This window comes from Melitaea cinxia, chromosome 18 (assembly GCF_905220565.1).
Source record: "Melitaea cinxia chromosome 18, ilMelCinx1.1, whole genome shotgun sequence".
In the NCBI taxonomy this organism is placed as follows: domain Eukaryota; kingdom Metazoa; phylum Arthropoda; class Insecta; order Lepidoptera; family Nymphalidae; genus Melitaea; species Melitaea cinxia.
Window position 1 is genome coordinate 909,132 of NC_059411.1, and position 12,805 is coordinate 921,936.

The 12,805-nt window shown below is 34.7% G+C and overlaps 2 protein-coding genes across 2 annotated transcripts; one reads left to right on the top strand and one right to left on the bottom strand.

Moving 5' to 3' along the window:
- Positions 1–470: 470 nt before the first annotated feature.
- On the bottom strand, positions 471–8,463 carry LOC123662083. The gene is made up of 6 exons (XM_045596972.1): positions 8,373–8,463; positions 7,685–7,853; positions 4,706–5,441; positions 3,856–4,390; positions 3,025–3,130; positions 471–756 (listed from the first exon to the last, which is right to left on the bottom strand). Exons 1-6 carry the CDS (start codon positions 8,461–8,463, stop codon positions 531–533), a joined length of 1,863 nt encoding a protein of 620 aa, XP_045452928.1. The 3' UTR covers positions 471–530.
- An 843-nt stretch (positions 8,464–9,306) lies between these two features.
- Positions 9,307–10,518, top strand: LOC123662085 (70 kDa peptidyl-prolyl isomerase-like). Its single transcript, XM_045596974.1, has 2 exons — positions 9,307–10,019; positions 10,217–10,518. The coding sequence occupies exons 1-2, from the start codon at positions 9,447–9,449 to the stop codon at positions 10,511–10,513; spliced, it is 870 nt and encodes a 289-aa protein (XP_045452930.1). The 5' UTR covers positions 9,307–9,446; the 3' UTR covers positions 10,514–10,518.
- Positions 10,519–12,805: the final 2,287 nt, after the last annotated feature.

The following is a 12,805-nucleotide window of genomic DNA, read 5'->3' on the forward strand; positions in this document are numbered from 1 at the left end:
CCGAGTTTAATTAACTCATATTATAACTCCCGTATATGATAATAAATAAATAAATATCTACACAATACACACACGGTCGTCTGTTCCTGAAGTAAGCAACTTAATACTTGTGTTATAAGTAACATCCGACTGGTATAGCTACATTTTGTTTCCGATAAACATACTTATAAATAATACATATATAGATAAATAAATAATATATATTACACCCAGACTCGGGGTAGGAATCGAATCCAGAGCCCCCGGAGCAGAAAGCATGGTCATTATAAACTGCGCCAACGGGCCAGTCAAATGATGTGTGCGGCATAGTTTAAGCTTTTAAAGTAAAAAAAAAAAATTATGCACTATTTCTAAACAAAAATTGCATTTTTTTGCACTTGTCTAGATTTTTATTTACTATGTACATACGATTAAAATGGAAGCAAATTCTTGATTCGTTTCGGGTTTTATTAGGAATAAAACAAAAAATATAAAAATTCAACAAAAATAACTAACATTTATTGACTAAAATTTATTCAACTAATTTCCTATCAAGTCACAGATAGTTTGAGTCCTATTTCTCCACACTTGTATCCAATCTCTCTCAGAAGGTAAGGAGTTCTCTCGTGAGCCGGTGTCCTCATCCACTCGTAGACATTGAAGGCGACCGTGGGGTACCCTTGCTTCTCTAAAATATCGACTATGAGCCTGAACGGCCCTCGGAGACGGTTGCTATTCATGGAAAAGCAGCCTTGGTTAAAATTCATGATGCAGACTCTGAAACATTTTATATGAGTTTATAAAGTCTTATATCTACTGTATGTATGTGCACTTGAGATAAAATAAAAACAAAGAACACAATGTTTCTCAAACTTTTATTTTACAGTTTTTTTTTTATACATATATTATTTTTTTATATAATTAGGTCGGCAAACAAACATAAGGTTCGCCTAATGATAGGCGATTACCGTAAGTTATAGACGTCTGTAACAACAGGAGCATCGCAAGCGTGTTGCCAACCCTATCCTCTATTCCCCCCAGGAGCTCTGGTCAACTTACTTACCAACAGGAACACAACACTGCTTGAAAACAGTATTATTTAGCTGTTATCTTCTGTAAGGTGGAGGTTATACTCCAGTCGGGCTGTTCCTTGCTTTGAGCAGGATATTACCTGCTGTGCCCTACCTCAGTTAAATATATGTTATATATAATGTATTTTGCTGTGTGGTTAGGGCATTAAGAATATAGCCACCCCTCTCTTCCCGTGGGTGTCGTAAGAGCCGACTAAGGGATAACACAGTTCCACTACCACCTTGGAACAAAAAAAGTCGACTGATGGCGGGATAACCATCCCACTGCTGGCTTTGAAATACACAGGCCGAAGACGGGCAGCAGCGTCTTCGGTGCGACAAAGCCAGTACTGCGGTCTCCAACCCGCCTGCCCAGCGTGGTGACTATGGGCACCACACATGAGTTCACTCCATTTTTGTGCGAACATGTGGAGGCCTATGTCCAGCAGTGGACTGTATTAGGCTGAACTGATAATGTATTTAATTTAATGTCGGGTGTCCCATTTGTGTATCTAGCAGGTAGCTGTACTGTCCTTATGTTGTATTGTCTGAATAATAATAATAGTTAACGTGTACAAATAATATCACAAGTTTTGTAGACGGTACATAAATATGAGGATAATAAAACCAAGCGTTATATATACATATATATTACCCCCAACAGAACCCATTTCAAAAAGCATTTAAGAGTCGAATATATCACTACATAGTATAAAACAAAGTCGCTTTCTCTGTCCCTGCACATGTATGTACGCTTAAATCTTTAAAACCACGCAATGGATTTTGATTCGGTTCTTTTTAATAGATAGATTGATTCAAGAGGAAGGTTTATATGTATAATAACATCCATTAAATAGTGGAGAAATACTGTTATTTTTGAGTTTTCTAATGTTATGTCGTAAATAATTATTATTTTTTTTTCGCTTAAATTGCAAACGCAGGCTGAACCCTACGAGATTTATCAAAATAATGTACTAAGTATTCTACACATTGAAAAGGTCTACAGAAAACTCCGCGATGGTATATACCTATCTCTTATGGATATCCCACAATAACATTTTTTTGTCATTTACTTTTTACGACAAATAATGGCTAATTTTCGAAGCGATTTTAACCAATACAGCATTAATCCTTATCCAATTAAATACCTTAAATATATTTTTTATTTAATATAGATCTATATGGCCCTTTACAGCATATGATTTAAATGAATATTTTCGAAGATATTACAGATTTAAAAATCGCGGTACGTAGCGTTTGCGGCGGTCCGGCCGGCTTTTACTCTAAGTTAACGCGTGCGGGCCACGGGCAGTAATGAATAAATCAAAACTACTGAATCGATTTTAATCATTTTTTCAGTGAATGACATAGGCTATAATTATATTTTATACCCGTGCGAAGCCGGAGCGGGTCGCTAGTGTAGAATAAGACAAAAAAAGTTTAAATGTCAATAGTTTAATAATACTAAAACGCGTTCGAAGTTTGGGAATCAGGTCTGTAGCTTGTTGTTTATTGTTTCATTGTTTTGTTTGTTTACCTTTTGTCTCAGGACTCTTTGAATGCAGTTTAGGTATTTTAATTCTTATAGCTATTGGCAAATCGATACGCCCAAATATCGCTTATCAATAAAAAGTATCGCTTATCAATAAAAATGTTAGTGTTGAAATAGGCAACGTAAAGGGTCTGCTAGGCTTCCTTAAGGAGTTAGGCTGGCACGAATGTGCCCACAGCCAGTCACGCAAAATAGGCGTACAGAGACGTCGAGTTGCAGAAAACGACCCATGTTAACATACATACAACATACATCCATAGTGTTGAAATATACCTCACACTTTACAGGCCCCTAGAATTAACTCCAGTGTCAGGGGTCCGGAAACATACACAATACACAAGCAAAAACTTCGTATGCCCAATAGTTGGATCTATAAAAGCTTTCAGTACATATCAGGCGTTGTACAGATAATATAAAACTTACATAATTGATCTTTGAGGTGGATTTAGATCTTGTATTGGAACTTTCAGTGAACTGCTGATGGCCGGTAGTTCTACGGGATATCCTCCTTTGATACATAGAACGAAATCTGTTGAAAAGTAATATATTATGTATTTAATTTTTTTTTTTCTTTTTTTTTAATTTTAAATCAAATTATTTTTAGGATAGGAAATGTAACCGACAATAATTTTAAAATTGACCTATTTTTGTTTCAAAAAATTAAATTATATTTTTAGTGTCATTTAAATGTTATCGATATTACAAAAGCATGTAAAGAAAAATAGCTTTGATTTATAACTATCGCTTATCAAGCTAGAAAAGCTCTTCACACCCTCAGCGAGTCTAGTGTTAGCAAAGTTATCAACGGATCTTTTATCACCATTGAAAGACGATAAAATAAAAGACCGCTCTGGTGTTGTGGTGCGAGAAGTCGCCTAAAACACCGACGGTTTGCGGGTTCAATACCCACTGGGGATGGATATTTCTACAAATATTTCTTTCCGGTTTGGATGTCTGTCCTTGTGCGTCTTCCCACTATTCCTCGGAGAGCACGTTAAGTCGTCTGTCCCGGTTGTTATCACGTACACCTGATACGATCTTTACTAATAGTAGGGAACATATCCGCCAATCTGCATTGGAGCAGCGTGGTGTATTAAGCTTTAATCCTTCATGGAGAAAGATGCCTGTGCTTAGCAATAGGATGTTACAGGCTGAATGCTAAATTAAAATAAGTTAAAGTTCAGTCTGGCAGATTCATAAATAAAGCATACATTGCTAATCACGACGAACCATATATTGTATAATGAGGATTACCTGCGACAATTCCATTAGGCAGAATTACATTCTTGGCCATATATTCTGGACCACCCAAACCTCTCGCTAGATAATCACCGACTGGACTTAGCGTACTATGTACAGGATAAACTTCCTTTGCTTTCTGCAAAACATCCTCAGGAAGTATAAATTCATCGCTATGAAACGTCCGCACAGCCTCGTACAATGTCAAGAGCTGCAGATAGTCTAGTACATTGTTTTCTCTTGACAGGAATTCATCCAGGAATTCCTTTGAAAATACCCTCTTGAGCAGTCTGTCGTCATAATATCCTAGTGATGCCAGTTCTAAACACACCTTGGGCCAGGGTAGCGCTGCATTGGTGCAATTAAGGATTGGATTTTGCGAGATTTGTTTCTGGAGTTCTTCCCACATATCAGGTTCTGGTGTAAAGTTATTATTTGCCAAACAGTTGATGAAGCCAAATAGTATGTTGGTCCTAGCGTTTGATAATGTCTCTGGTTCAGATATTGCTTTTTTACAGAGATACTCGACTAGAGTAAGATGGGTGTGTGCCTAAAATGTTTTGAAGACAATTTATAGAATTTTTTTATGAATCTTAAAAATATGCTAACGAAATCTTTTTCGCTTCAATTTTAAGAAGGCTTTTAAACCTGAATAGATTCAAAAGTGAAATGTGATCCATAAATATTGAAAAAAAAAAAAGATATAAAAAGTAACAAACATGTAAGTACGTGTTACTATTATTTCTGCAAAGTTGGTATCCAGAATTCAGAACGATTTATATCGGAAGATCGTGATGGGCAGAAGATGAATGCAAATTAGGTTGACACAGTTTTCAGTATAAATAAATGGGCAAAATTAACTTACTATCCTAGACAAAATCCTCGCAACTAATAATCCCTTTTCGAACGGTACATCATGATTCACGACGTAATCTCCTATAGCGTCGATCAACTGCTGATGATAATACTCTGGGTGTTTCTCTAGAATCCTGGCCTTCAACCTCGCCGCAGTTCTTAGCACGTCATCGTAAGACAAACTATCGATGGACTGCGTTAAAATATCACAACAGATATGGAGCAATTGATTTCTAGTTGGGAACACCTCATCAGTGCAATTTATTAGACAAAGCGCCCAAATTATCGATCTTGCCGTGTGAACGTTGATCGCCTGATCGTTCAACAAAAGACCGGTTACAACATTGTTGATACACCTGTCCGGTAGATTGTGATTACAAGAGTACATCAACATTTCCCTTAACAGAGGAACATCTTCATTGTCTATTTCTAGAGGCAAGTGAATTTGGAACGCCAAGGGTAGAGCCAATTTGAGAGCATCGACCAAATGATTTTTGGTAACAAATTGTGAAAGAATAAAGTCTAGAAACATTATCTGGCGCGTATTCAACATGTTTATATTGCATCGTATTATTTGTAACATAGTCTGTAATATCAAAGAGTCCACGGGAACTTTTAGATAGGAAAGAAATTTCGTCGCTTCAATAGCTTCAGTGACATCTAAAGCTCGTGCGTGCCTTTTGAAGTTTTGACAGAGGACATTGAATGTTGGATCTTTGACGATGGAGCTTGCGTCATTATCGTACCTGTAATAATAATAAATAAATTGAAGATAACAATATAATAAATTTGTTTTTAACAGATTATGCCTAAATACGTGTGTAAGATCATAGTGCTGAACATATGGTTTAGTCACATGAAAACAGTGAATCATTGTTGTCACTTATATATCTTTGTAGGTTATAACTTTATACGATATGATAGATATATGTGGTATCATTTAATGCCTCTCATTTTTATCTATTCTCTATATGTCATCATTAGTCATTATCATCATCAGTTCAGCCTATCGTAGTCCACAACTGGGCATAAGCCTCCACTTAAATGGCGTGAACTCATGTGTTTTTGCCCATAGTCACCACGCTGGGCAGGCGGGTCGGTGACCTCAGGGCTGGCTTTGTCGCACAGACGACAGACGCTGCTGCCCGTCTTCGGCCTGTGTATTTCGAAGCCAGCAGTTGGATGGCGATCCCGCCATCAGTCGGCTTTTTAAGTTCCAAGGTGGTAGTGGAACTGTGTTATCCCTTAGTCGCCTCTTACGACACCCACGGGAAGAGAGGGGGTGGCTATATTCTTTAATGCTGTAACCACACAGCATTCTCTATTTGTATATACAAATAAATAATAAAATAGATTTATTTGTTGAAGAAAAAACTTTTTTACGCATGCTTGACTTAGGCAGTAAGCTGGTGAATGCGTGACGAGAACGTTACTAATAGTGTGATCAGGCGAGGCGAACGGAAGTTGAGAGATATAAGTTGGATGGAGCTAAAGAAGTTTTACTTCAGTCGTGTCGTCTAAACCACAATCATTCTTTTATTATATCTTATATTTAACACATTATTGCACAATTGAAATTACATAAGGAAAAGAACAATATTATAACTTAAAAGAAAAGTCTTATTTTTGTACAATATTTTCTTAGAATATGTGGAATCAGCAACAAATTAACAATAAAGTATGTGTGTTAGATCCACCACGTGAATTTTATCACTATTAACTTAATGTTTGAAAAAATATAGATGTCTTTCATTAACATTTGTATAGTCCATACAGATGTTTGCCGTGATCTGGGTGTTTGTGCAGTGCTTGTGGGTCTCCCAACTGTGCCTCGAAGAGCACGTTACACTGTCGGTCCCGGTTGTTATCATGTACACCTGATAGCGATTGTTACTCATAGTAGTGGATATATCCACCAACCCGCTTTGGGGCAGCTTGGTGGATTAAGCTTTGATCCGTTTCCTACATGGGAAAAGAGGCGCATGCCCAGAAGTGGGATATTACAGGCTGAAGCATAGATATCTTTCTCGGAAGAGATGTTATGTTGTAAAACATCACTATGCTACCTTTTCAATGCATATTATCCTATATTGGTATAGGTTGTCTGGAAGAGATCACTACTAAGCGATAAGACCGCCTTTGTACATTACTATCTCTATGTGTAAATAGCTGTTTTATGTAAAAAAAAAATCTGAGTGGTGTGCAATAATTGTGTTTGCGCGCAAACGAAAAAAAACCGACTTCAATTACATCGACAAGTAATACAACGCAGATCGACGAAAAAATAGTCAAGCAACTACGCGTTATCAAAGATTACTCAAAAACTAGTTATCAGATCTCGATAAAATTTATATGTGACCACATGATAAACATCAGCTTTCGATTAAATTAAAAATTATCAAAATCGGTACACTCAGTAAAAAGTTATTGCGGATTTTCGAGAGTTTCCCTCGATTTCTCTGGGATCCCATCATCAGATCCTGGTTTCCTTATCATGGTACCAAACTAGGGATATCTCCTTTCCAACAAAAAAAGAATTATCAAAATCGGTACATCCAGTAGAAAGTTATGTGGTATAATACAACGTAGGTCGACGAAAAAAGCGTCAAGTAAAAACGCATTATTGGATATAACTCGAAAAGTAGTTGTTAGATCTCAAATAAATTTAAATGGGACCAATTGGCACACACCACCTTTCGATTAAAACAAAATTTGTCGAAATCGGTCTACCCGGTCAAAAGTTCTGAGGTAACATACATAAAAAAAAAAAAAAAAAAAAAAAAAAAAAAAAAAAAAAAAAAAAAATACAGTCGAATTGAGAACCTCCTCCTTTTTTGGAAGTCGGTTAATAAAGTATATTCTATTCTATGAGGGCAGATCAAGTCTCTGCTCAGCATTGTTGTTTCACACAATTTTACTATCCATATATTTTGCATACAACCTTAAGAGCCTTATATTACTAATAGTCAATTATATATAATGGACATACTTGTTAGCTTTCTGCAATTCAAATATACTTTTAAAAGCTTGTAGCATGTGTTTGTGCGTCATAAGCGGAAGGTTGGTTTGAACCATCGAAAGAATATCTGAAGTAGTTGGTGCTGTTTTTATGCTTAGCATGACGGCATCCGGTGATTTGTTTTTTTCAATTTCTGTAACTAATGAAATTTATACAACGTTAATAAAATATGTTATGATAGTTTGTTACTTTTGAATAAATTGTAATCATGAAATTATTTCTTTTGTAAATGATTTGATAAATTTACTTCTGTAGGGTCTACATCAGTAATTCTATCACCATTATTACAAGCCATATTATTGAAAAGTTACAGAGGCTACATAAAAATTACAATTAATATTTTATTATATTAATATAATAAATTAGACAAATTTTTCAAGTTACATATTTATTGCTTACGAGTCTAACCTCTGATAAAAAAATCTACCTATATTGTACATAATGGCCCAATTATTTTAATTTAAGTTTGTTGCTCAATCTTGAATATTTTATCAGGCAGAGGATAGTAAAAACTTCCTTTATAGCTATAAGATTTATTTAATTTTTATTTAGAGTTTAATGGATAACTATTTAAAAATGAATAAAAATCGGATTTTGACAAATGTTCATACAGAAACTGCCTAAAAATATTTCATTATAAATTAATATGTAAACTTACCACTTGAAAAGTTCGTCAATCGTATAGGAGAATTACTAAGTTGGCTGCCTCTCAGCACATTGCGCCAAACGTTTTTTAAAAGATTTGTCATAATGCCTGTAACATACAATTTATGTAATAATATGAGCTTATTTATTAAATATTATTTAATAAATATCAGATAATTTTATTTTTTAATTTAAAAACGAAGGTTAAACCAAAAATATTTCAAACCTATTAATACTCGTCTAGTTTTTAAAAATAATTTCAGACGTAAAACACGATCACAGAAATTTAATACATATTACACGTTATCACTGCATTATTCTCAAATATTTTAAATTAATAGAATAGTCATACAAATCGAAATAATATTACAAGATTCAAATCAAATAAACTACGAAAACTAAAATGACAAAGACGAACTTGTCATATTGACAGCCTGTCAATTAGGCTGCGTTCCACTAAGCGACTGCAACGCCTACAACACCTATTCTATCGTTCGCGTTCCACCTAAGGCCCGTGCTCATCGCGAGCGATCGCGAGCTTGACATCGTAGATGACGTCACTGTTCGCGGCCACATGGCCAACAAAATATAGATGGGCCAAAGTTGGCTTTCATCAAAACGTGGCGGGAATTTAAAAACAAACAACTTTCATTGTCAAAATGTGAATGTCTCATTCGAAAAAACGTAACGATTAATTTCCGGGAACCTATGTTGAATTAAGTTTTACTCATATACTCGCGCAATATTCATAAGCCTGACAGCTGCATGTTTCCACCACGCCGCCATATTGCGACCACACAGCTGACACCTTACAAAGCCCAAATATGCTTTCCACTTATAAAATTCGCTTACAAGGACAACGTCCGCAGTGTTTTTTACTTTAGTGGAGCGGCAATTTCAGGCTTCAGCGGTCGTGATCGATGGCGTTCTGGGCCTTATGTGGAACGTGCCCATACTGTCAATAGTGTCAAGTTAAAAAAAAGTTTCGACTTGAAAGTTGAATATTCGGTCGATATACAAAGAAAATTTCACCTAGAAAAACTATACGTGGATCTAATGAATAAATAATAGTGCAGTTAAATAAAGAATGAACAGAGAAACCATGATAAGCTGTAGACGCGACAGGGAAATACGAAAGACTATAATAGTACCGGGCGACTACACAATCGTCCCGTACGAAGATTCTCGATGCAAAATCAGACTGACCGACGTACACTGTAGAAATGCGGATGGAGTGTGTGAAATGGAACCTACGAGTCGGATATTCAATAATCCGTTCGATGGGAACGTAATCATAGGAGATATGGACTCGTTCGTCGACAGAGACGTCGAGCTGATCCTTCAGCAGATGTGCTGTGGTGAGGTGTGCGTCGCGCGGCTAACGTATAAAAACACACATGGAGACCTTATGCTGGACATAAACTGTAGAATAGAGTTAGTAGATGTTACTGAGGAGCAATTGATCAGTGACTGGAGCTGGGCAAGACTGTACGAATCGGCAGTGCATCACAAGGAGCGCGGGGTTCAGTTGGTCAAGGATAAGAGGATAGTGGACGGTTTTAGACGCTTTTCTAAGGCTTTTAAGATGCTGGTTGCTATTGAACCTGTTGATAAAAATACAATTGATGCTGAACGCATAAAAGAAATGATTAATTTGAGGGTAAGTAAACTAGCACATACTGTTATCCTCTAAGTCTTAAGATTTTCATACCACAATTATGTACATTCTTTGCAAATTATTCTTATAGATTTTTTCATAACTTTTCATTTATGTAATTTTTCTTTGTTTGTGATTGTTTATTTCTACTTTTCTATTGTTTTACGCTGTTTTTGTTAATTATTTAAATTTGTCTTCAGGTAAAACTTTTTAACAACATGGCACACTGTCAACTACAATTCGAAGAATTTGGTGCCACTCTGGATCTTTGTAGCCGAGCTCTGAAATATGATCCTGATAATACAAAGGCTTTATACAGACGTTGCATCGCTTATACAGGTCTCTTCATGTATGAAGAGGCATGGCAAGACATACAAAAAGCTTTGGCCATTGATCCTAACGATAAAGCTTCTATAATTAAAGCTAACGAATTAAAGCCCCATATAGAAAAAATAAACAAAGATTATGCAAAAGTTATTAAAAAAATGTTTGGTTAAATTTATACATCTATTTTTATTTTTCCTTCTTCCTATTTTTATTTTAACTTTTTCTAATATTATCTGTCTCTATACAAAAAAAAAAAAAAAAAATTAGATTGTTAAGTAAATAGTTTTTATTCAAAAACCTGTAAGTTAGGATAAAATTAGTAATAAAAAATAATCTTAAGCTATCATGTGATAATCTCTTCTTCCTGGTTTCTGACATTTATTTATTAGATATTTCTTCTAGGTTAAGATGTGTACTGTAGACTAGAAATTCTAAGTCCTGTAAATAGATATAAGCAGATTTTAAAAAAAAGTTAAAAATATATAATTCTGTGCTGTCATACACGTGAATATTAATATAAATATAATCGGAATAATTCCATAGCGAAGTACTCGTCTATACAATGTTAAAATTTTAAAATAAAACCATTTTATTTACTTTTTTAACCGACTTCCAAAAAAGGAGGAGGTTCTCAATTCGACTGTATTTTTTTTTTTTTTTTTTTTTTATGTATGTTACATCAGAACTTTTGACCGGGTAGACCGATTTCGACAAATTTTGTTTTAATCGAAAGGTGGTGTGTGCCAATTGGTCCCATTTAAATTTATTTGAGATCTAACAACTACTTTTCGAGTTATATCTAATAATGCGTTTTTACTTGACGCTTTTTTCGTCGACCTACGTTTTATTATACCGCATAACTTTTTACTGGATGTACCGATTTTGATAATTCTTTTTTTGTTGGAAAGGGGATATCCCTAGTTTTGTACCATGATAAGGAAACCAGGATCTGATGATGGAATCCCAGAGAAATCGAGGGAAACTCTCGAAAATCCGCAATAACTTTTTACTGGGTGTACCGATTTTGATAATTTTTAATTTAATCAAAAGCTGATGTTTATCATGTGGTTACATATAAATTTTATCGAGATCTGATAACTACTTTTTGAGTAATCTTTGATAACGCGTAGTTACTTGATTATTTTTTCGTCGATCTACGTTGTATTACTCTTCGATGTAATTGAAGTCGGTTTTTTTTTCGTTTGCGAGCAAACACAATTATTTTTTACTTTTACTTTTTTTTATGTCAGTATTAAGGAACACCGTGATAAAAACAACCTTATTACAAGTTGTAGTACTTGTAAAACAAGTTTCGGAAAATAACAAATTGACGAAAATATAATTTAACTTTAAGTTCAGGTCGAAATAATATATTTTTTTGTCTTTCAAAAAACAAATTATACATTTTTTTTAAATTTTCATTTTCTAACTAGACATTAAGAACTTAAAAAAAAAAACAATATTACTTAAAAAATAGTTGAGTCTTTTTCATATGTGTAATGGCAATAAATGCGAGTGTCCGAACTTGATGTATGTAATGTACATATTTTACCGAATCTCCTTATGTGTCCCACTTTTTATGCACAATAAACCGGTATTGGCAAGCGCCGATTGTAATTATTCTTTTTGTATTCGAAAGTTGGTGCTTGTCATGTCATGTGGTCCCATTTAAATTTGAACGAGATCTGATGAGTAGGTACTTTTAAAGTTATCCCTAATAACGCGTATTTAATGTGACTTCGTTGAGGATGTTCTTATTTTTAGCCGACTAAAATACAGACTGTCTTTCAAGTTGGATCAAATTGCACACGGTGTTCAAATTTGATTAAAATCGGCTAAGTAGTTTAGGAGTCCATCGCGGACAAGCATCGTGACGCGTAATTTATATAATATATTAATATTAATATATATACCTATAAATAATTTAATAAAATTGTAAGCTTTAATAAATTGTAGTAAATTCTGTTTACAATGGCGCCAAGTTGATGCGTTAAGGTATTTATAATATCTGTAGTATAGTAGTATATATTGAACTATTGAACTTTATGTTCCTTCATTTACTTTTTAACGCATCTACGACAAGTCTTTGTAGGAATAATAAACGAAAATTCAACAATTTTTAAAGTTATACCTCTTTTTGGCGCGTTCGACAAAAACGGTAAAAGTAATTTTTTACGATGTGCGCGCACACCTCACAAAAACCCTAAAGTTAGCTAGTCAACAAACAAGAAGTTAGCAACGTGAAGTTAGCTACCTAGCCAATGAAGTATAACTTCTTACGTGTGTACATACTTATGTACTTACACACACTTTTTTGTATGTATGTACTTTTACACACTGTTTTTTCAAAGTTATCTAAAAACCTATCTAAAAATATTCTTTGACGGTTAGCAGGAAAGTGGACATAAGGTGCCAATCAAACCACCAATTGCAAATTCATGCGACGTTTCGATCCTTTATTG